Below are 25,175 nucleotides of genomic sequence, written 5' to 3' on the forward strand. Positions count from 1 at the left end.
GAGTTAAGATTTCCCATCGAGAAAAAAAGAAAAGAAAAGAGAGTATGATTTTCTATTCCTAAAAAAAAAAAAAAAATCTTAAAACTTTTTTTTAGTAACTTTCTCCCAATTTTTTTTTTTTTTTTTTTAAGTAATAGAAATTGTCAATATTGGCTAAAGATTAAAGAGCTTTAAAAGGTGCTTAAAGTTGGAAATATATTTGAGGATAAAACTAAAATGCAAGATTTTATGAAAAGTCTTTATAGTTAACTATTATGTTTATTAATCCAAAATTTTAAAACACAAATAATTGCATTTTTTTTAATGGAAACAATTAATTGTAATTTTTCAAACCCTCAAAATGATAAAGAGTTTTTCTTTAAATTTTACACTTAGAATTAAAAAAAACAAAGAAAATTGTTTAAACTTTAAGCACTATTTAGTTTAGGTCCTAAATTTTAAATTTTATCAATCAAAGTCCTGAAGTATGAAATTATTTCAATTTGAAACTTATATTTATCTTCGTTATTCTATTCTAGACAATAATGGAATAGAGAAAAATGAAACTTGTTGATAAAATTAATCTTTCACCGAAATAACTACGTTTTTTTTTTTTTAGTAATCAGTTTCTTACTTTAAGCAAGACTTCTTCTCTATACTCACCCTCTGTATTCAATAGCTACCAAATTGAAATATGAAATAGCTCTAAGTAAAATACAAAGTTTAATTAATGGTTTTGCTTTTCTTTGTTCCGTAATTGCCCATGATAACAGAAATAAATAACGGAAAGATGAGCATAAGCTTTAAGTTAAAATGATCTCATAAATTTGGGTCTAATTAACAAAATTAAAAATCTAAGTACTAATATGAAATATCATATAAATTATAGGTCTTTTTATTTAATTTTCCCTAAAAGTTTAAAAAAAAAAAAAGGAATATTAAACCCAAAGCAAAAGCTTGTCTTGTTCCAAACAGCAAAACTCCTTGATTGGCGCAACAAAGTTTTGCTCAAAATCCATTTGGAAGAACATTACTTATTTTATAAATTAGTAAATCATATGATTAACCAAACGCAATGGATTGAATGAGACTTGTGATAATAAAACTCTCCTTAGGAATGAGTCGCTTTCTTGTTTTTCTAGTACTTTTTCCTCATTTTTTTCATTTAGTACATATTCCTAAATAATGTTAGGACCACTTTTTCTTTATATATATATATATAAAACAAAACTTAAATACATTATCTTAGGTACTGTTTTTTAGTTCTCCTTTTAAGATTCAACTATGTGGCTATTTAACTAAAAAATGCACTTTCATCTCATATAAAAAAAATTCACATAACAGAATCTTAAGAAGGGAAACTAAGAAACAGCACTTAAGTACCTTACCTAAGTCTTGCCCATATATATATATATATATATATATATATATATATATATATATATATATATATATATATATATATATATTTACTTGGCTAGAATTATCAACTAATTAATATATTTAGCTGTCAAGAAGTAAACTTAAAAAGAAAATGTAATAAATATACTTATTTATCACTTTTTAAAAAAAAAAATTACTGAGAAATGAGGTTTTTAATAAGTTATAACTTTCTATAAATCTGTTTAAACGTTAAGAGGAACAAAAATGTTAATATATTGGATCAATAAACTTAATTTAATGGTATCTTAAGAAAATGGAAATTTGTCCCAAAAAGAAAATGGAAATTTGATTAAAACCTATTACATTTTTTTTTTCTTGATGGTAAATCTTACTAAAGTGATTAGCAGAAACAAAGAAAAGCAAAATATTCTTACACATTTATAAAAAAATAAAATAAAACAAAAAAAGTCAAACCAACCGAAGCTAAATTTATTTATTAAGTTGCGAGATTTGAGAGATCAAATTCTATAATTGTGGTAGTAGAATGTACTGATCTATTACATTTTTGTCGGCAAGACATGGTCTATAGAAAACATCATGTGCTATGATGAAGACGAACCTGTCTCCAGTTATTGTAGCTTTCATTTTGTCAGACATTTTATAGTACTAAAAAAGATTCCATGGTTTATTTGAGTATTATTGAAATTTTTAAGTGATCATCTTAACGACTTTCATGTCCTACACTCCTACCTCAGTAATTGCAAGAGAGTTTTTATTTTGAGGTAGATAGACATAGTTATAGGTCATTAATAATTGATGAAAATGTAATAAACACATCATAAAATAATACTCTCAGAAACATACAGTGAGGAATTAATGCAGTCCAATTGGTGGGTGCTAGTAGTAGTTAATAGGAAAAAAAAAAAAAAAAAAAAAAAAAAAAAAAAAAAAAAAAAAAAAAAACTCTTTTTACTCAAAAAAAAGAAGAAAAAAAAGTACTCTTTTTGTGTGATTCTTTCAGCCAGAAACTGGCCTTTTTTACCTTACGTGACCTCTATGTCTTCTGACCCAAATATAGATCTTAGGGTTATTCACTCCACACACCCAATTCTATAGTCATGACTCAGAAGCAGAGTCTTGATTTTGACACATTCCTGGTAACTCCGTATTTAACAGTCAAATCCTTGGCCCATTTCAGCAAGAGACGTTTCAAGCAAAATGAAAGAGGAAGAAATTATATATCATCAGCATGATTATTTAAGATGGTTATATTTGCATCAAAATTGTCTACAAAATTTTGAGCCCTCAATTGCTCACTCGAAAACACGACATACAATCATTTTCAGTTACAATTTACATACTTTAACCAGTAGAAAATTGTCCTTTTTCCCTCTTTCCAGCAAAATTAACATTCCCAGCAAATCAATTTTTACCTGACCATTGATCAGTTTTACCTGATTATTGATGATTAGACAGGCACTGAAGTTGGATCCAGTGGTGCAACAATACCTAGTAAGCAGTTTCACTAACAAATATCATGTTCAACTCTTCACACTTTGAGTTTCAAAGACCTTCGTCCCATTCACCAAATTGACGGCTACATCTACAGTCCTGGCCAATTCAACTGCCGCTCCCACGTAGGTATGTGGTGTCAACTTCAACAGATTGGACTTTGCTTCTTTAGGTAATTCTAACCCTTCAATAAACTGTGTAATACTTTCTTTAGTAACTGCTCTTCCTCTTGTTAGCTCCTTAAGCTTCTCATATGGCTCAGGAACCCCATATCTTCGCATAACCTATAATCAAGAAAAGAACAGTAGTGAGAGAATGATGAGGACATCAGCTCTAGGTTAGAGAAGAGCTAATGCATTAAGCTAAACATATTATCTAATAAAGATATCTTCTATCTTGAGAGGAAACTCAATGCCACCAAATTTTATATACTCATTTAAATGCCATAACGAAGGCACTCCAATCAGATGGTATAACACAAATGAAAGACCAAATGCCACGGAACATCAAAAAAGCACTCATGCTCCTGGTACATATTAGCAAATGCTTGTTTTACTGAATATTAACTAATATGGGTGATGTAGGCAGTAACTAAACCTCAAATCCTCAGAAATGGAAAAGTTGTATACATGGAAAAACACACACACACAATGGAGATACATACAGTCTGTATTGGTTCAGCAAGCACCTCCCATGACTGGTTCAAGTCTTCACTCAGGCGAGCTTCATTGACCTAGAGTTCAAAACAGATTCCACAAGAAAAATAAAAAGAGTGAAATGCACAACATAGAAGAAGCAATGCTATTTTCCCCACCACTTCGAAACAATTATAGCACTGGAAAACTGAAGAACATCAGTGAGAGATTGCTACTCAGGTGACAGGTGATATGAAGTTGACAGCTATTGAGTTAAATAATATGTACATGTCATACATCAAAACAATTAATGCATGACAATAATGTTTTCATAATATGTATGTGTCATAGAAGAACATTCATCTATTACTTGATAACCCCTGCACTATGTATAGATGATTGTGCACCTTCCAGAAAACATGAAGCATAGTTCTGAATTATATTGCATACCTGAAGCTTTGTTATCCCCTGTAGCGTGCTTTTGTAAGCAAGAATTGAATGCCCTAATCCTACACCCATGTTCCTTAGAACAGTTGAATCAGTCAAGTCACGCTGTAAATACAACAGAAAAACAAGAAACCTATTACTAAGGCCACCCTATAACTAGATTTCCATAACTTAAAATCCATACAAGGGTAAAATAAATTGAAATGGCTAGCTAAAAATTGCTCCTGAAGGCTCAGTTTATGTCAACAGCACTAATCCATGAAATTAGTGAGCAAATTCCGTTTTTAGAACAAACAATAATACATGTGTTATAACTTTGGCAGCTTCAAACACGCAGCCACTTAATGTTACTTTTGGATTTAAAGTACCTTAGGGACTCAGAGCAACAACTTAGAGCAGGGACACTGGTGCATGGAAGAAAGGAAAATTACATGGAAATGGAGTATATCTTACCTGCCAACGTGAAATAGGCAACTTAATGCTTAGATGAGATAGACCTCCATTAGCCACACCAAGATTACCTTCACTATTTTCAAAATCAATCGGATTCACTTTGTGAGGCATGGTTGAAGACCCAATCTCACCAGCCTTAGTTGTCTGATCAAAATTTCCAACTTCATCAATCACTTTCTTGTATAAAGGAGAACTACATATTCAATATTGTCATTTATATCAGATGCTGACCTGCTTAAAGTAACCCAAAGATATGTAGCCCCATAAATCCCTATCAAAGTCGATCAATATATTGTTGAACTGGATAATTGAATGAAAAAGTTTTGCCATATAGTCATGGGTTTCTATCTGCAAAAAAGATGGAGTAATTCAATAAGAAAAATCATTGCACTATTAAACCTTTCATGATTATATGCATCCTTATGAATCAATACAGGCTTATTTCATTCTTTATAAAGTATAAATTTTCATATTTTAGGATTAATGTTGACATAGTACATGAGCCAATTACTGAACATGTTTATTGAAGGCATTAAAAAGCAACAATAATTCTTCTACTTAGCAATTTTTATTCATGAATGGATTAAATTACCTGAGAATGTAAAATTTGAATAGAATTAAACCCACTTATAAGTTTTTTACTAAGAAGAATAAACAAGCCCAAGAAGCATACCTGAGTGACATAGGGATTAAAACTCAATCCAAGTGATTTTACAAAATCTTCAGCAATTTGTGGCCACTTAACATCAGGATACGCAACAAGATGTGCATTGTAATTTCCAACTGCACCAGCAAGCTTGCCCATTAACTCAACCTGAGACATATCTCTCCTTTCTCTGCTTAACCTGACAGCAAAAACTGCCATTTCCTTCCCCAAAGTTGTAGGTGAAGCCGGCTAAGGTAGATAAAGAAAATATGTGATCAATCTATCTAAGAATATCAGAGCATAATAGGAAAAAATGATCAAAAATCAAAAGAATTGAACATAGATACACAATCAAGCTAATTGATAAATCAAGTAATCAACCAAGATGGTGACTCTATCACAGCATGGTTTTCAAACAAAATTTCAATCACCATCTCCCATACAACAAGAGTCAAAGTCTTTGAATGATTTTGAGAAATGATAATACTATGAGATACATTTACAAAAAAATTCTAGTTTCAAACATAAGGACATGGGCCAATATTTTATTTTTGATAGGTAAGGACATGGGCCAATATTGCAGCCTTTCAGTGACTAATAACATGATAATGCATAAATAACAGATTATGCAAGATATAACATATAACCTGCCCATGAGTGCGAGAAAGCATTGGAATGTGAGCATGATCCTTCGCCGTGTTACATATTGCCTTAATCAATTCATCCATGACAGGAAATATGGCAGTGTTCATTGCTTCTTTCAGCATCAATGCATGGGCAAGATTGTTGATGTCTTCAGATGTGCAAGCAAAATGGAAAAATTCAAGCACCTGCAGTGAGAAAGAGTATGGTCAGGTGATCCTAAAACATCAAGATGAAACCTATAAACACCAATGATTTCATTAGAAAGAAGTGAGTCCCAACCTCAGCAATCTCTGGATGCGATTGGCATTTCTGTTTCAAGAAGTATTCCACTGCCTTTACATCATGGTTTGTCACTCTCTCAATATTTTTAATTTCCAAAGCATCATTCATGCTAAAGTCATCAATTACTCCTTGCAAATATGACTGAGCTTCTTCGCTAAAGCTTGGAACCTCTGTGACTTGAGGAATTTGTGAAAGCTTTAGCAACCATTTAATCTGATAGACAGTATCTAAATTAGGGACAAACTTTAATGTAAAAGAATCTCACAAAAAACAAACTAATAATAATGAAGATGATTGGCAGACTATGAGATTTGTACATAGATATTAACAAACCAAACTTTAAAGATTATATATTTATTAACTTTGTGACAAGGAATAAAACTGTAGGTCTTCTATATGATTGCTTGTAATTCTTTAAATACTTTGCGTTCATAGTCTTGAACACGAATATTTCTCATTTTCAAAAAAACTTTCTACTTATCAATATATATATCAACCCAAATTTCCATCAAACTGGTACATCATTTCCCAAAAGACTTGTCTTTCCCCCCATTGGTGACACAAATAATCTCTTGATATTTGAAAAAAAAAAAGAATATTCAAATAGATTTTGATAACCAATAATATGATATGATGGTATCCATGAGCGTTTTATATTAGAAAAGCACCTCGACAAAAACCCGGTAATAGATTAAGCCGTATTCGCTCATATAAGGAGCCAAGTCCTTAACTTTACTCCAATAACGACCATCCAATGGTGACAAAGCTGTTAAACTTGAAAGCTCAAATTCATTCCCAGACATCTTCTTCACCTGAAACATCAAGTTCAACCAAAAACCCCAAACATAAGAAGAAATAAATAAGATTTAGTCACTAATTATGTAATTATCAAATTAAATAAAATCGAAAGAATTAATTTTAAAAAATAAGGGGGAGAGAGAGAGAGAGAGAGATGAACCGTGGGCGTGGAGGTATTGGTGTCTTTAAGAGTGGCTTTAAAAGTGCAATCTCTGCGAGAAATTGAGGAGGAAATTTGAAACGAAGCATTTGAAGGAAGACGAAGATTTGAGCTTGGGAGGTCACTCTGCGATTGAAATTTTTTTGGATTGGGAATGAGGCACATGAAGTTATTGCTGTTGAGAACCCTAGAAGAAGCTGCTCCAAATTCCATTGCAGACACAGATGGTTGTTAGGATTGAGATTCTACACAGGAACGGTGAGAGGGTGCCGTGGAGCCAATCGAGAATCGTAAGATTCTACTTTCTATTAAAAAATATGAAGGAAAAAAAAAACCCAGTAATCATAATTCATAATATATACTAAACAATCATTGGAAAAAAAAAAGAGAGAGTAAATTTTGACACAAATTACTTATAAAAGGAAATAACAATTAACAACTAAGTACCAAATTACAAACACATGAACAAATGACAAATATGAAATATCAAAGTTCAAAGTTACATGTTCCAAGTTCTACCACCACAAACATACTCAAATTTCAAAGTTCAAAAAAGTTACAAGTTCCAAGTTCTAACACCACAAGCATAGATAATGTCCCAAGCAAACAATGCAATTCAAGTATTAAACCCATAAAGCTACAGAACTTAGGAGCACAGCTATGCAACAAAATGCCACTCAGCCCCTTCGAAACTACTAGTTTTGCTTCTCAAACCACCACAAACTTAGACAAATTTCAAAGTTCAAAAAAGTTACAAGTTCCAAGTTCTAACACCACAAACATAGATAATGACCCAAATAAACAATGCAATTCAAGTATTAAACCCATAAAGCTACAGAACTTAGGAGCACAGCTAAGCAACAAAATGCAACTCAGCCCCTTTGAACTACTAGTTTTGCTTCTCAAAAATCCATTTTTGTTCTCTGTCACAAACAGTTTTTTTTTTTTTTTTTGTGGGGTCAAATTTCCATCAGAAACTTAGTCCCAGCTAAAAGTGAAAATTGTGAAATGGACCATTTTAACTATCTAAACCATGATTAGATTGTTTGGATCAGAAACCCCAACTACTGTTTTTAAACCCAAAGAAATTAACAAATCACATAAATTAATTACTCCAGCTGATTACGCCTGAGCTCATATCTCAATTCTTTAAAGCAGAAACTTCTTATATGATGAAATTACTCTAACAGTGAACATACAAAAAAACAAACAAAACTCACCGGCACAGGCGTCGTCTCCGTCGGTGGGCACGGCGGCGCCAACAAGTCTCTCTCTCTCTCTCTCTCTCTCTCTCTGGGGAAGGGATTCTATGGGCACACTGAGTACAGAGTTGAAGGTATTTCACTTTCTTCGCGGTCTTTTGCTTTTTCTTTCTGATTCTGTGGGCTTTGTAATTGTTGGGAGCGTTAGTAGTGAACGTTTAACCCTAATTTGGTTGGAAGGCCACTTACCCAAGAAGGCAAGAACTCAAACTAGCTCAATGGGTTGGGTTTAGCGGTGTTTCATGAAAAATAGGCTTGGGCCAGTGGCCCTGAAAAGAAGAGATTTTGTTTTTCTTTTTATTGAGAAAAAGCTCTTTAGAATTCTGATTGAGTTTTATATGAAACGTTTTTTTTTTTCCTATTTTTTTCAATAAAAAGTTTTAAATCTATGAAATGCTCTTTATCATCATACTAAGACATTATTTGTTTTTTACAGTAATATGATAGTCTTTAAAGATTTTTTTTACCATCTTCTTCATTCTTGTCATGGTTGATCTCAATTTCCAATTGTATGATTTCAATGCTATATCGGTGTTCATTTTTTGGAGTGACTCTCATGACACTTTTAGTCATGTTAGTAGTTCTAAATACATAAATATTAATGAACAAATTTGTAAACCTCAAATTGATATGAAAGAAAAATTATGACAATAAACCAAAAAAAAAAAAAAAACCTAATTGCAGGCGTGAAGCGTGTGTGTGATAAGACTAGTTTTATTGAGAAAAAACTCTTTAGAATCTCATTGAGTTTTATATGAAAATTTGACTTTTTTCTTTTTCTTTTTCTTTTTTCAATAAAGAGATTCAAATCTATATGGCATGCTTTTTATCATCATACTAAGACACTATTTGGTTTTTGCTGTAACATAATGTAATCTTTAAGGCCTCGTTTGGGAGGAGGGAATGGAATTGAATGGAATAAAATGGAAAGGAATGAAAAGAATAATTTGAGAATATTATTCCCTTCCCTTGTTTGAGAGTTTTAATGGAGGGAATGGAAAGTCCATTCCCTTGTTTGGGAGTTTAAGTGGGAGGGAATGGAACGGGTAGGAGGAAATTCTCATTCCTCTCTATTCCCTTAAAACGTCAAATTTTCATTCCCCCTGAAATTGGGAGGAATGGAAATGAATGAAATTAGATTTAATGAATTTTTTACTAAAACTCCCAAAATACCCTTATATATTCAATTCTTTATTTTAAAATAGGGGTCTAACAGTAATTGTAAGTGCACAATTGCACCTGGACCCAAGAACAGTTATGGGCTCAGGCCCAATGAGCCTTAAACAATAATAATTTGTAGAGTGTGGGCTTAAAACCCAGATTAGAAGTTTGTGAGGATTAAATGAAAAACTAAAGATTGCAAGTAATTGAAAACAACAAGGAGTAATGTAAATAGGCCTCCTCGGACTTAAGCCGAGAGCTGTTCTTATATTATATCTCTCTCTTTGTCCTTTTCTTTTTAGGTTACAAAAAGTCCATCTTCATTTCTGTTCCAGATTCCCCCTTAAATACTCTTCTTTTTAGTACTTTATACACGTGTTACCCCAACTCCTCCCTTAGCCTAGATATTTCTTTTCTTAGTGCCTTTGAACAGTAACTAGAAGTTTCCCTTCCACTGTTCAAGTGTCACCTCCCCATTAATGCGGCCAGGGTGGTAGGTGCAGGGTCTTTAATGTGGAGGTAGCAGCCTTGACTTTTGACACTTTCCCAATATCGGTGCTTCTAGGACATTTAAGGGTTCACCCCCTTTAACCATTGGTCTTGACCGTGCAATTCCCTAACCTGTATCATGAAGTCCCGGGTTCTCTGGTGTCAGTCCGAGAGAAAAAACATCCTCGGCTGGATCCTCGGATCCTCGGCGCATGAGCCGACCTAAAGTACCAACAAGCCCTAAACCCAAGAGCAGGTCGGCCTTCCTTAGCAAGGCCCAACGGCCCATATCCCTATTAAGATCTTTTTACCCCCCACAGTAATATTGTCATAAAATGATTCTATTTCATTCTCTCCATGTTACTCCCAAACAAGATTACTTACATTCCATTCATTTTCATTCATTTATTTTAAAACATCCAATCAAGGTTACTTAATTTCATTCCATTCATTTCCATTTTTTTCTCTTACTTAAATCCACTCAATTCCATTCCCCTATGAACTCCCAGATGAAGGCTAAAGGTTTCTTAACTATCTTCTCCATCCTTGTTATGGTTGATCTCAATTTCCAATCGTATGATTTCAATGCTATATCGGTGTTCATTTTTTGGAGTGACTCTCATGAAACTTTTAGTCATACTAGTAGTTTTGAATGCATGAATATTAATGAAAAAAATTTGTAAACCTCAAATTGATATGAAAGAAAAATTATGACATTAAACCAAAAAAAAAGCCTCACTACACACGCGAAGCACATGTGATGAAACTAATTTTTTTATTGAGAAAAAACTCTTTAGAATTCTCATTGAGTTTTATATGAAAAGTTGTCTTTTTTTTCTTTTTTTCAATAAAGAGTTTCAAATCTATGGCATGCTCTTTATTATCATACTAAAACACTATTTTGTTTTTGCAGTAACATAATGTATTCATTAAAGGTTTGTGAAGGTCCTTTTTTGGACAGCGTCCAGACCCAAGTAAAAGCAAGGACCCTGGGCCTCGTAGTTGTTGTTTCAGGGGACTGGGCTTGGGCCTCGTAGTTGTTGTTTCAGGGGACTGGGCTTGGTTCACCACAGCTAAATGGGCTGATTACAAATCAAGTGGTGCATAGAGCAAGAATCCTATAATACATACATACTAGCAAACAAGGAATATATATATATATATATATATATATATATATATATATATATATATATATATATATATATATATATGGAACAACAAGAAAACAGTTAAAGGAGCAATGCAATAAAGAAAAAGACACAAATAGATATTGGGGATCCTTAAAATGATGTAAGATATTTCATTACTTTACAATGTGCTCACTAAGACATGTTACAAGTTCTAAATAAGCTAAAAAATTACAGACTTAGATGGCCCTTTAAGCCTCCAAGACTTGCAAAGTTTGAATTCCTTTGAATCCAAGTGTGTTCTATAGTGGCTGTTATGGAACACCGGGCAATATTTCTCTTTCTTTTACTACTTTCTTTGAGAGTTTTCTCAATGATTCTATTCTGATTCACTATTGCTGAATGTCCTTTTACTACTGGCTGCTTCCTCCTTTTATAGCGTCATTATAGGGCTCTGGGGTACCACTGGTTCCCTTCCTTTCTCTCCTGGGTACCAGAGCCCGTGTTGTGCTAGCAGCTTTGGTGGCTGGTCCCTTCCTTATTTCTTATAGTTTTCTTCTTTTGATGTTTTTTCCCCCAAAAGCCTCTTGTTGACTTTCCATTCTGAGGTATCCTTAGGGAGCTAACCTCCCATCTCTCTTTCTTTAAGGCTTCTAAATCTCACATTTTCAAACTCAGTTTTTTGATTTTTTTTCCTTTTGTCATTTTTCCCAAGTGAGCCGATTCCATCCCTGTCAGGTTGAAAGTTCTCCCAGCTACTTCCTTTCATGGTTCTTCTTCCTGGGTTCCCCGAGGTACCAACCCTTTATTCATGAATTGTTGCTCTCCAATCCTTCTAGTTCCTTTCTGCATCATCGGGTGATTGAGAAGGACTTTTTTGTTCTTTGTTCCTTGTGTTTCTTGGCACTCTTTTTGAGCTGTCTAAATCTCATTCCTAGCTATGTTGCACGTCCCGAGGATCCCGAGCCCCTGGCAGCCTCTAAGTATCCCAGCCTAGTTCTTACTACTGGACTCCTTTTTGATTTTCTAATCTTGACAGGCTGGGCTTTTTTCCTTTCTTCCCTTCGTTTGATGGGCCCTAAGGCCTATCCCTTCATGGGTCTTAGGCTTAAAATCTTTTTAATGGACTTGGGCCTACCCTCCCTCATTTTTTGTGGTGAGCTCAACCCTTTTATTATTATTTTCCATGGAGTGTACTCACTGTGCTATTTTGGGCCTTGGTATTATAACTTTTTAGAACTTGTACTATATTTATACACATTGATCATCGGACTTGCCTGAGGAGGTCATTTTTTATTTTCTGATCTTGACAGGCTGGGTTTTTTTCCTTTCTTCCCTTCGTTTGATGGACCCTAAGGCCTATCCCTTCATGGGTCTTGGGCTTAAAATCTTTTTAATGGACTTGGGCCTACCCTCCCTCATTTTTTGTGGTGAGCTCAACCCTTTTATTATTATTTTCCATGGAGTGTACTCACTGTGCTATTTTGGGTCTTGGTGTTATAACTTTTTAGAACTTGTACTATATTTATACACATTGATCATCGGACTTGCCTGAGGAGGTCATTTTCCTTAATTGCTGTTTAAATCACTCCTATTTGTTACTTTGGACCCTTCGGCCTTAAACTTGGGCTTAGTCTAGAATTGCACTTGACTGAGTTTCTCACTCTCTTTAAAAATTCTATTGTTTGGACCCTAAATTATGACACTAAACTAAAAAAAAAAAAAAAGCTTCATTGCACGCGTAAAGCACGTGTGATGAGATTAGTTTTTTATTTTTTAATTGAGAAAAAACTCTTTAGAACTCTTATTGAGTTTTATATGAAAAGTTGACTTTTTTCTTTTCTTTTTTCAATAAAGAGTTTCAAATCTATGGCATGCTCTTTATCATCATACTAAGACACTATTTGGTTTTTGCGGTAATATGATGTAGTCTTTAAGGGTTTCTTCACTATCTTCTCCATCCTTGTCATGGTTGATCTCAATTTCCAATCGTATCATAGATTTTTGAAAGAACATCCGCAAGTATTAATTAATCTACCTATTTACTTAGTTATATATCCATAAAATTAGAGTTTAAAAGGTATTGAGGGTTTTTGGATTTTGATTTATTTCCCTCTTTATTTACTACCAATCGGGTTGGGTTTAGCGATATTTCATGAAATTATAAAAAATAGGCTTGGGCCAACATGGCCTTGAAAAGAAGAGAGCCCACGTTGACCTATCTTCATAGGTTTTGATTTTGATTTTGAATTTTCATATTATTGAGAAAAAAGTCTTTAGAATTCTCATTGAGTTTTATATGAAAAGTTGATTTTTTCTTCTTCTTTTTTTTTTCTTCAATAAAGAATTACAAATTTATGGCATGCTTTTTATCATCATAAAGACACTATTTGGTTTTTGTGGTAACATGATGTAGTCTTTAGAGGTTTCTTTACTATTTTCTCCCTCCTCGTCATGGTTGATCTCGATTTCAAATCGTACAGTAGATTTTTTAAAGAACATCCACAAGTATTAATTAATCTATCTATGCTTTCCTTAGTTATATATCTGCACATTTAGAGTTTAGAAGGTATTGAGGGTTTTTGGATTTTGATTTATTTCCCTCTTTATTGCCAATTGGGTTGGGTTTAGCAGTGTTTCATGAAATTATGACAAATAGGCTTGGGCCAACATGGCCCTGAAAATAAGAGAGCCCACGTTGTCATATCTTCATAGCTTTTGATTTGATTTTGATTTTGAAATTTTTTTTTATTGAAAAAAAAATCTTTAGAATTCTCATTGAGTTTAATATGAAAAGTTGATTTTTTTCCTTTTTTTTTCAATAAAGAGTTTCAAATCTATGACATGTTCTTTATTATCATACTAAGACACTATTTGGTTTTTGGGGTAACATGATGTAGTATTTAAAGGTTTCTTTACTATTTCTCCCTCCTGGTCATGGTTGATCTCAATTTCGAATCATAACATAAATTTTTGAAAGAACATCCACAAGTATTAATTAATCTACCTATGCTTTCCTCAGTTATATATCTATACAATTAGAGTTTAGAAGGCATTGAGGTTTGTAAAAGCCGTGGCGCACCAAGTGGCTGAGATTATAAGCTTAAGCCGTGGTTGCACCTAGGGATGGCAATGAGGTGTGGCAGGTCTGAAGGATGAGGTCTTCGCCCCCGTCTTACATGGTTTTGTCTTGTTCCATCCTCGCCTCGCCCCGCATGACAGGGAAAATTTTCTTACCCCATCCCTGCCCCATCCCGTAAAACTCTATTTTTTGTTAATTTGTCCACAACTATTACAATGTTTTTTTTTAATAAAACTTGTTTTGTTATAAAAATATACTTGAAATTACAAATAAATTTATCCCATCAAATCAAACTAATTTTTAGTAAAAATTGAATAATATTATCAAAGTATTTAACAAGATAATATCACAACAAAAATAAAAATCTTATAATACAAAATCAACAATTCAATAGTATATAAATTTATTTCTAACAAAGACAAAAGAAAATGTTAAAATTGGTACTTTATTTCCAACCTTGTTAGAGAAAAAAAAAAAAAAAGGCAGAGAGCCATATTGGGTAGAATAAAATAAGATGACGATATGTTTGTTTAAATATTATGGTTTTAGGGTATGAAAGATTTACAATTTAACCCTTATCAACATGGAGCAGGGCGGGGATGGGGCGAGGTGGGTCTAAAATATCTAAACCCATCCCCGCCGTGCCCTATGTTGCAGGGCTAAAAACTTGCCTCATCCTCGCCCCACTACCTTTGCAGGGTGGAGAAAACTCACGCAAGGCGAAGAGGAGAGGGGTGGATTAAGTGGGACAGGGCAAAATTGCCATCTCCTTGCACCAAGTGGTTACTTTCACTAATTAGTAAATTAATTTTATATGATTTGTAAGGATATATTTCCTCAAATTAAGGGATAGTATATAACAACAATTTAATTCAAGATAAAATTTTATCATTTAAATTTCAACAAACTTAAATTCTATTCAAACTAAAACTTTGTTATAAAAAAATTCTAAACTTTAATTCCAAATAACAACCCACGCTTTATTTCTTAAAAAAAAAAAAAAAAAACTCACATTTTCTTTCTATAAAAAACAAAACTCACGTATTTGACTTCTACTCTAACTAAAAGTCAATTGTCAATATTTTAAGAACAACTAATTAATAAATTAATTTTATATTATTTGTTATAATATAATTTCTCAAATTAATGGATAGTATTTAGAAATTGTTTAATTTAGATAAGAATGATCATTTAAACTTCAACAAATTTAAAATTATTCAAATTAAAAGTCTATTATAAAAAATTCTAAACTAAATCCTAGACAACAACTCAAGATTTCTTTCTATAAAAAAACAACCTTTTTGACTTCTACAACAACTAAAAGTCTATTATCAATATTTTACGAACAATTAATTAGTAAATTAATTTATATTATTTTTTATCACATATTTCCTCAAATTAAGGAATCACATTTAATAACTATTTAATTTAAATAAAACTAAAAGTGTATTGTCAAAATATTCTAAAAGCCTATTATCAATATTTTAAGAACAACTAATTAGAAAATTAATTTATATTATTTTTTTATCACATATTCCCTCAAATTAAGGAATCACATTTAATAATTGTTTAATTTAAATAAAACTAAAAGTGTATCGTCAAAATATTCTAAACTTAAATACCACATGTAAGGACCAGATGAACTGGCGGTTCAAGCCCCACTTAGAACAGTGAGTTGTACAATTCAACTTCAGCCCAAAACAATAAATTAATAAGAGAGGAAAACAAACAACAAGAGGGGGCTTTGCCCGATGATGAAAATAAGGAAGAAATGGTTGATTTTATTGAATACATGAGCTAATATCTCCATACAAGCTGGCCTGAGGAAGATAAAGTTATACAAAAATAGTGTTCTTCTTATTTCTTTTCTATTTCTTGATACTTGTGTTTTTTGATGCCTCTTTCTGAAAACCCTCTTTCTCTTATATCCTCCCCATTTTCTTCACATCTGGACCTTTTATCCTTTCATCAGCCATCTTTCCTTCTAACACTTGTCCTTTTATATGTTTGAAGAAGGTAGTAAAAGTAGGCTGTTTAGCTGTGACTTACACTGTTCATGTCACTTCCTCATCAATGCAGCTGATAAAGCTGTTACCCACCATTTAATGCGAAGGCAATAGGTTACTCCAAAATGGAAACTTCCCTTATTATCATTGATTCTATCTCTCTCTCTTCAAACCCTTCTTCCCACCTGGAGCGCCTCAAAGTCCTTTGACTCATCCCTTCCTCTCCTCGGGCAACTTTCCTTCTCGGGCCATGGTATCCCCACTCCAGTATTGCAACTTTTCAACTTCATCATCGGTCATCAGGCACCCACACCACGCAACTCACTTTTTTTTTTTTTTTTCCTAAGTTGTATCTTATTAAATTAATATTTTATTAAGATATTAAATTACAAGACTGTAAAAAATGCGGGGCTTGTCAGGAGCAATTTTGTTTGGCTCTTTCAAGTATACGTCCTCCTACATTTCTTGGATTTAAGTTTTTCAATGATCTCAATATTAGCATAAGAACATTTTAGTCAAGTCTCCCAAGATTGAGTGATTATCTGTGTGTGTATTAGGACCCTTAGTAAATTAAGAGTTTTTTCATCATATCTCTCTTTTGAAGCAGTTAAGAGGTAGTATCCTGCACCCGCTTGAAATCCACCCAATTGGAGTCATTTTAATTCTAGTTTTCTTGTTAGAAGTTTAGCTTTTGATTAGTATAGGCAAATTTTTACAAGGGAAAGAAGAAAATAATTTATTTTTTTAATAAATTATAGCCAACAAATGAATCATTTCTAGTTTAATTTGATTTTTTTTGGGTGCAAATTTGGATATTTATTAAAATTTCAATCAACCTTATTAAATAGTTTAAGAGAAATTGAATGATATTTAAAGGAAAAAAAAATAAGTGTAATGAGAATATAATAAAATAAATAATAGCATTGAATACTTTTTTTTTTCCAAGACCTCTCATTCCAAACATGAGAAAGATACACTTTCTCTACCCTTATAGCCAAAAAATTCTTGGTTCCCTCCATGCTCTTTATTGGTGGAATATCAACTATACATGTAAACATCGTCCCCACTAAAGGGATGAGGATGAAATTGATGCGTGGCTATCACAAAGAGGAGGCCTACAAATGGTCTAGGTGACAATTGATATGACCACCCTATGCGATTGGTGAGGTTTGATCACCATCTCTCCCCTTTCGTTGGGTTTGAGTGGCTTGACTGCTTGAGTGGAGAAGATATGAAAAGAATGAAATGTCATTTATAAAAGTGGTTATAACGATGTTTTAACTTGCAATGTGTATTTACAAAAATGGTTAGTTAAAAGAATAAAAACCATGTTAGGGACATGAAGTTCTTCTTCAACTTATGGGTGTTAAGTTGGAAGTCATTTAGGCTGCAACAACACTTCACATGATCTCACCTCAACATATTATTTTTATTTATGCATTTATTACAACATGTTATTTGAACTATTATAAAAATATTAGGCTAGGTTTGGTTAGATGGAAGGGGAGGGAAGAGAAGAGAAAAGAGTAAGGGAGGTAAAAGGAAAAAGAAAGGGAAAATAAATACTTCTTTTATGTGTGTTTGGATGAATAAGGGAAGAGAAAGGAGAGAAGGAATAAAATATATAAAAATTATTTTACTATATTATCATTGTAAATTATAAATTAATAATTAATTATGAGGATATTAAAGTAATTTCACACAAAAAATCAGAACTATTGAAAGGCATAATAAGAGTAATTTTAGAGATTTGGAGGGAAAGTAAAAAAAGAAAAAATTGGTAGGCGTAACTTGTAAGCCCCAAGAAACAAATTTTCTCCACATTTCTTTTCTCTTTCCTCTTTCCTCTTTCCTTCTAATCAAACAAAAGAAAATGATTCCATATTTCCATTCTCTTCGCTTCGGTCCTCTGCCTTCTAACTAAACAAAAGAAAAACTTAGGAATCTAACATCTAAAAACTGTTAGGAATTAACATTTAGCAACTGGAAAAATTCTATAAATAATTTCATTCATCAATTTATTCACAAACGATGCATCTAATAGACAGATAGAAGCTGGACAACAAATTAAAGATGGTGAACTACCCTCATAATTGTTTAGTCATCAAGTTACATATTTATTAAATTAAGCTTGATTTGGTTAATATTAAATAAATCAATATAATTAATATTTAAATATAAAAGCCCTCACTTAAAGGTTAAAATTATTGTTTTAGGCCTTAAACTATGAGGGCGTTTGGATACGGATTATTCGCGTTGCGTTTCCTTTGCTGCGTTGTTGTTTTTTTTTTTTTTTTTTTTTTTTTTCTGGGCACGCGTTTCAAGATGCAGAGGCTACTGTTTATGCACTGTGCATGAACAGTAGCCGCAATAGTAGACCAATTCAATCGTGAACAGTGCATTTTATACTGTTCATGGACCCACAAAATTCACTTTTCAGTAACTTTTTCATTAAAAATGGGTCTCACGGCATTATTCACATATTTAAAAATTATTTTACTACAGTATTTTCAGTTTTCAGTTTTCAGTTTCAGCACAACCCATGTGCTCCCTTCTCTTATGGGAAAATTACTATTAACTTTGATTCACACGTGTGTTTTCATTTCCCATCTAATTTTTTTTTATCCCAAATTCCTTATTCAGTTACTCCTATATAACTTCAATATTTAGGAGCCTACGTTAATTATAATTTTGAACTCGCATTGAATCGGAGGAAGGTCACAAGAGTTCATTACAACTTACAAGAGAGTTGATTATAGTTTATTTCAATTTCTTTTATACTAATTTTTTTTTTAGTTATAGCTTACTTCAATCTCTTTTATGCTAATATTTTTACTATGCTAATCTCATTGCACGCGGAGGATGGCTCCAAAAATAAGATGGGTGTACAACAAATAACTGCTTCTTTATTATGGTTTTGGCTTTTCATGTAAATGTTTTTAAAAAAAAAAAAGAAAAAAAAAAGTCGTTATACTATATTTTGTAATGCATGCATGATACAACTGCCCTGGAAAACGAAAAAGAAATACATTGAAAAGCAATTTCCAGGCATTATTTATGTTTGGGGCGACATCAGCCCTGCACACACCGAATGGAAAATGTTGGTCAGTTTCTCAGGATTATTTTTATCAGCTTATTATGCAAGAGTATAACTCCTTAAAAAATGTGATATTTTAAATTGCTGTATATATATATTATTTAGACGAAATTTTTCTCCGAATTAATTTGGATCTCCTTCAACCTATTAGGTAGCAACAAATAACACAGAGAACTACAAATATTGGCCTGTTCATCAAAAAGAGAGAAGAAAAAGTAGCAACATATAAAACTAGTATTAATCATATTTGAACAAGTCATGCAGGGATGGACCCACAGGGGCGGCCAAGGGGGCCCGGCCCCCTGGCCCAAAGAAAAAAAAGAAAAAAAAATTGGGCCCCTCTAGCCCAAAGAGAAAAAAAAAAATCTTTTAATTATTATTATTATATATATACATATTTTATTTCTAGAGTTGTAACTCATTTTTCCAAAAACTTACTCCCTCTCTTTTAATTAGTCTAGCCCAACTAGTAACTATCCAATTCAAAAACTTAACAAAAACAAAATTTTAAGATAAAAAATAAAAAATCTCAGTCAGTCCAGTATTAAAATACTAGTATTAAGTGTTCTAAATGGTAAATATTTAATATTTAGAACACCCAAATACCAAAACACTATTGTACGAGACATTTTAAATGCTATATTAAAGTAGCAAAAGTAAGTTTTGGCTTGTGAAAATATTATTTTTTGCAACAGTTAACGCTTTTAGGAAACAATATTATTTTGTATTATTTTATTTTTATTGGTAAATGAATGCATCTTAATGTATTAAGAAACAATGATTTTATGTATTGATCTTGATTGATAGTTATACTATATGAATTCCTATTTTGAATTTTGTTTATTCTTATACTTTGCCCCTAACTTGAAATCTTAGGTCAGCCCCTGGTCACATGATTCATTAAACGGGTGGAATCATATGACTAAAAGGCAAAAGCACACCTGTATAATTTTTAGAAAAAAAAAAAAAAAAAAAGTTCCATCCGCAAGTAAAAAACTAAAAATGGCAACACGTATGCAGGACTGAATACACGCTATTAGGCACAAGGTTACAAAAAGTGGGCTCACTACCATATCTCTTTTAAAGGACCAGAGCTGAGCCACATAAATCTGAGCGATGCTAATTAACCTTACCCCATACCACCATATCAGCTATCTATTCAGCATATATCTGCCACATGGCGGCACGCAATTAACCGCTTATCTTCTATCTCAAACTGTCACACACCATTCCTAGTTTCCATGCCCAAAGACAATGCAATAGCAGACTGAAAAATATACTACAAGCAAGTGGCTCTCAAGGAAGCATAGCTCTTTCACGTATTAACTTTGTTATAGTTTGAAACACATTTTGCACTTTCTAGTTTTGTAAGCATGGAGACTGGCATGGCATGTTACACGCGTGGTGCACTCTTGCCTAGTGTTACTTCTCAGCATTCGACTGGTCTAGTATCTCCACCATCCATTTCTCCATCTTTCAGCTCAAGGGTATGGAAAATTTGAGTTCTAATACTACATATATGCATGAAATCATGTAAGCCATTCTATGTTATACTTTGTTTTGAATGAGATATAGTTGCACGTTTAATATGACAGACATATGGTACTATTTTAGTGAACATATATTCTAGCAACTCTGTGAAAGGGTGTGTGATATGCATGACAGAGTTTGAAATCGAGCACACTATTTGGGGAATCATTGCGAGTGGTACCAAAATCATCTCTAAAAGTTTCAAAGGCAAAGAACTCTTCACTTGTAACAAGATGTGAAATTGGTGACAGCTTGGTGAGTACATGGAAACTAGTTTTTATTACATGAAACTAGTTAAAATCTAGTTATGGAGAAGGGAGCTTAGGGAGCATAGATAAATATGATTTGAATGATTTTGTGCTTGTAGGAAGAGTTCCTTAAAAAGGCAACCCCAGATAAGGGACTAATCAGGTTGATGACTTGTATGGGAGAGGCAATAAGGACCATTTCTTTCAAAGTGAAGACAGCTTCTTGTGGAGGAACAGCATGTGTGAATTCCTTTGGAGATGAGCAGCTTGCTGTGGATATGCTTGCCGACAAGCTTCTTTTTGAGGTTAGACATAATTTCCCCAATTAATTTTTTTTAACTTGTCCTTTTTGTTACTTTAATCCTGTTTCGTTTGTGTCAATAAAAACTTTTATGAGGAATGGCAGCTTGAAGGTGTCAAAATTGGTATAATATAGAACAAACTATGTTTCTCAAAACCCAATTCCATCAAACCTAAAGATGACATTTAAGGTGGTTTATATGGTTATCTCTGATGTAGGGAATAAAATTATAGTTAAGATGTAGGCTTAGAGCCCTGTACATGCTTTTTTGAATGAAGCTTTTATTTAAAGCAAAAAAATGTAACATCTTTAACTTTTCCAACTACCTATTTGTTTATGAGCAATCCTACTGTGAAGTCTCTTTGATGCAACTAAACTGTGACATAATCTGAAAATTGCACAATACATTATACATTTATGGTCAACTAGAAGTCGTTTTCCCTCTAGTTCACTTCTGATTCCTGAATTAAAACTGAATTTCTTGAGCATCTATAAAACTTATATCTCTCACTTGTAATTTTTAGGCCTTGAATTACTCACACTTCTGCAAATATGCTTGTTCTGAAGAAGTTCCTGAACTCCAAGACATGGGAGGCCCGGTTGAAGGTCTACGATTCTTAACTCTAGTGCAAAATTTAAATATTGATATTAGAAATTAACAAAATATATGAAAATATAACTTATGATGTTTCACAATATGAACAGGAGGATTCAGTGTTGCTTTTGATCCACTAGATGGCTCCAGTATTGTGGACACAAATTTCACAGTAGGCACCATCTTTGGGGTGTGGCCGGGAGATAAGTTAACTGGGGTGACAGGAAGAGATCAAGTTGCTGCAGCCATGGGAATTTATGGTCCCCGGACTACATATGTTCTAGCTCTTAAAGATATCCCTGGCACCCATGAGTTCCTTCTGCTTGATGAAGGTTTTCTTTCAACAATATGATAAAATTTAAAGGCTTTAATGGAAGAAGTCTTGCTTTTTTCTTTTTCACCCTTTTTATGATGGCGGCGAAAAGTTCCTCCAATCCATTAAAATGATTATCCATGTGCATTTTAATCTCATGACTCATTAAGTCATCTAAGTAAGTCACGTGGTCATCAAATAGGTCATGTAATTAAAAGCACACATGGATGATCATTTAAATTGTCACGCAATGTGTTGGAGAAGATTTCTCCATAATTAATTTTAAAGAAAACTTTGTCTATCTATAAACTATGTTCTTTTAAATGATTTTAAAGGGTTCTCTCCTTACAAGCAATGAAATGGTTTCCATTCAGATGAAAGTATCACCTCTTCCCTCTTTCTCCCTCTCTTCAGGTAAATGGCAACATGTCAAGGACACGACAGAAATTAATGAAGGAAAGCTATTCTCTCCTGGAAATTTGAGAGCCACTTTTGACAACCCTGACTACAACAAGGTCTTATTAATCACTTAACTTTACAATTATATTATACATATATATTTTGGGAATCGTCTTATGGTAGAAGACTAAATAGCTTTTTGTTTTATCACCCAACAGCTGATCAACTATTATGTAAATGAGAAATACACATTGAGATACACTGGAGGAATGGTGCCAGATGTTAACCAGGTGTGCCCTTTGCTTTCATACATCCCGTTGCCATGTTTGAATGTTTTAAGTGACTCTCAATTCGAATTGCCCGCAGTGAGACATATGATAAATGTGTTCAAGCACTCTAAATTTCTCCATTATTTCTCTCTCTGCAGATTATTGTAAAAGAAAAAGGTATCTTCACTAATGTGACCTCCCCAACTTCCAAAGCCAAGCTAAGACTATTATTTGAGGTAGCTCCTTTGGGACTCTTGATTGAGAAAGCTGGAGGTTACAGCAGTGATGGCAAACAGTCTATACTAGACAAGGTAATCAATAATCTAGATGAAAGAACTCAAGTTGCTTATGGATCCAAGAATGAGATTATCCGATTTGAGAAAACACTGTATGGATCCTCCAGGCTTGAGGCTGGGGTGCCTGTTGGAGCTGCTGCCTAATTGAAATAATATATATATTTTTTTGGAACAAAATTTAAGCTCTTTCATAGAAATGTTGGTATGATGGTGAATAGAAGGTTGTATCCTTGTGAGAACACAATAAGTCAGCAGAAAATTATTGCTCATTTACTAAACATGTATTTTCTTCAAATTGTGCTTTTGAAGTAAAAATTAGGTTCAAAGACCAGTACTGACTAGTGAAATGTTGTACTGTAAATAAGTGTACCTCCTTGCAATCATCTTCAATGACAAACAGGTTTATCTATAATAGACAAAGATAAAGGTCTTAAGGAAACAAATTTCTGTAATAAATATCTGTGAAAGGCATTGGTCCATGCCAGGGCTGAGATAGCAATCTGTTTGAAATTTCAAAGTGAAATACTGTAATGCCAACATCAAGCAGCTGTCACGTTCCTTTACAGATGGCACTTCTTAGACTCTTTGACTGTTTCTAATTAAATGAACTGTTCAATTACAAGGAGCATCCAAATCTGGCCTAAGTTAATACAGAGTTGTCATGGATTTTATCTTCTTGTAACTGTCTCATATGATGTGCCTATTTATCAGGAATGTTTCTTTGAGTACTTGTCTAACACCATACAAAAATTTCAAAAAGATCTGTTTGGAACAAATAGAGATTATTTTTCACTGCATTTTCCAAGACAATATGGGTATTTGATAGTTAAAAAAAAAAAAAAGAAACATAGAAAACAACCCATTATTCTTATTTAAATATTGTAAATCACTAAGAACATAAGCCTTGAAGTTATCCCCAAAAAGCTCCTACTTTTTGTCTTCTAGGAACATACCAAGCCGTACATTGCTTAATTGATTCCTTGACAGCTTATTGTGTCATCTCCCTGCTGATGTCTTCTTATAAGCAACCATCTAGTGCATAGTGCAATATGTGGATGGATTTATGAGTACCAGCACTATTCTTGGATTGTTTGTGAGGGAGGGCACTCTATTGAATTACTTTTAGATACAATCAACAACAGAACGAGACACAGATAAGCATGGTATGTAATCAAAAGTTATGCGTTCATTTATTTTGGTAATTGAATGCTATATACATACATATACATATATATATATATATATATATATTTATATATATTTGTTTTTGTTTACAAGCAACAGAACTAAACACATATAAGTATGGTACGTAACCAAGTTTTCTACCTGGAGAGAATTGGGTTATGGTATTGAGCCACAAGGCTTTTGACGCTACATATTTGTAAGTTATGTAGGTATATTCTTGATCTATTTATTATAAAAATATAGCATTTCAAAATTTCTCAAAGTTTGTAGAGTGGTCATAGAATCATAAATGTTTACCAGTACAAAGATGTTCATTGCATCTACCTCAGCAGAATTTAAAAATGAACTACCAAATAAGAAAGATTATCCAAACTGCTGGCAAGGGACTTGGTTCTGAGTTTAATCAACAAATTGTGAATTTCAAATTTTCACTCTGCTGCAGGAATTGCAAATGGGAAATGGAGTGGATCAGTTGGTGGCATTGTAGTTGCACCCATTGACAAAGTGTGGACCATGGTTTCTCAAACTAAAAAGCTACCAGAATGGATGCAAATGGTTGAACAATGCTCTGACTTAGTTGGGGAAGAAGGCATGCCGGGCTAGGTTAGGCTGGTGTCTGGTTTCATGTTCCCTCAGCAGGATGGAGAAAGGTCATGGATCAAGGAGAGGCTGGTCTTCATGGACTCATCATCACATGGTTATGTTTATAGAATGGAAGCAAGCAATATTGGCTTAGATGGGTCTCTAAATTCATTAAAGCTTGTAGATTATGGTGATGATTCAACATTAGTTAACTGGTCTTTTGAGATAAACCCTACTGAAGGCGCATGTAAGGACGGCATTATTGATTATCTAGGATTTCTGTATAAATC

General features: G+C 33.1%; 2 protein-coding genes across 2 annotated transcripts; one reads left to right on the forward strand and one right to left on the reverse strand.

Annotated features, from left to right (window-relative positions):
- Positions 1-2,569: 2,569 nt before the first annotated feature.
- Positions 2,570-8,302, reverse strand: LOC142641408 (uncharacterized). The gene is made up of 11 exons (XM_075815841.1): positions 8,161-8,302; positions 6,941-7,245; positions 6,651-6,794; positions 5,980-6,195; positions 5,703-5,885; positions 5,083-5,304; positions 4,641-4,757; positions 4,410-4,553; positions 3,960-4,061; positions 3,539-3,607; positions 2,570-3,158 (listed from the first exon to the last, which is right to left on the reverse strand). The coding sequence occupies exons 2-11, from the start codon at positions 7,151-7,153 to the stop codon at positions 2,904-2,906; spliced, it is 1,665 nt and encodes a 554-aa protein (XP_075671956.1). The 5' UTR covers positions 7,154-7,245; positions 8,161-8,302; the 3' UTR covers positions 2,570-2,903.
- An 11,976-nt stretch (positions 8,303-20,278) lies between these two features.
- Positions 20,279-23,538, forward strand: LOC142640450 (sedoheptulose-1,7-bisphosphatase, chloroplastic). Its single transcript, XM_075814551.1, has 8 exons — positions 20,279-20,654; positions 20,833-20,952; positions 21,065-21,250; positions 21,771-21,852; positions 21,952-22,173; positions 22,569-22,669; positions 22,772-22,843; positions 22,981-23,538. The coding sequence occupies exons 1-8, from the start codon at positions 20,541-20,543 to the stop codon at positions 23,260-23,262; spliced, it is 1,179 nt and encodes a 392-aa protein (XP_075670666.1). The 5' UTR covers positions 20,279-20,540; the 3' UTR covers positions 23,263-23,538.
- The last annotated feature ends 1,637 nt before the right edge of the window (positions 23,539-25,175 follow it).

This window comes from Castanea sativa, chromosome 6 (genome assembly GCF_040712315.1).
Source record: "Castanea sativa cultivar Marrone di Chiusa Pesio chromosome 6, ASM4071231v1".
Lineage (NCBI taxonomy): Eukaryota > Viridiplantae > Streptophyta > Magnoliopsida > Fagales > Fagaceae > Castanea > Castanea sativa.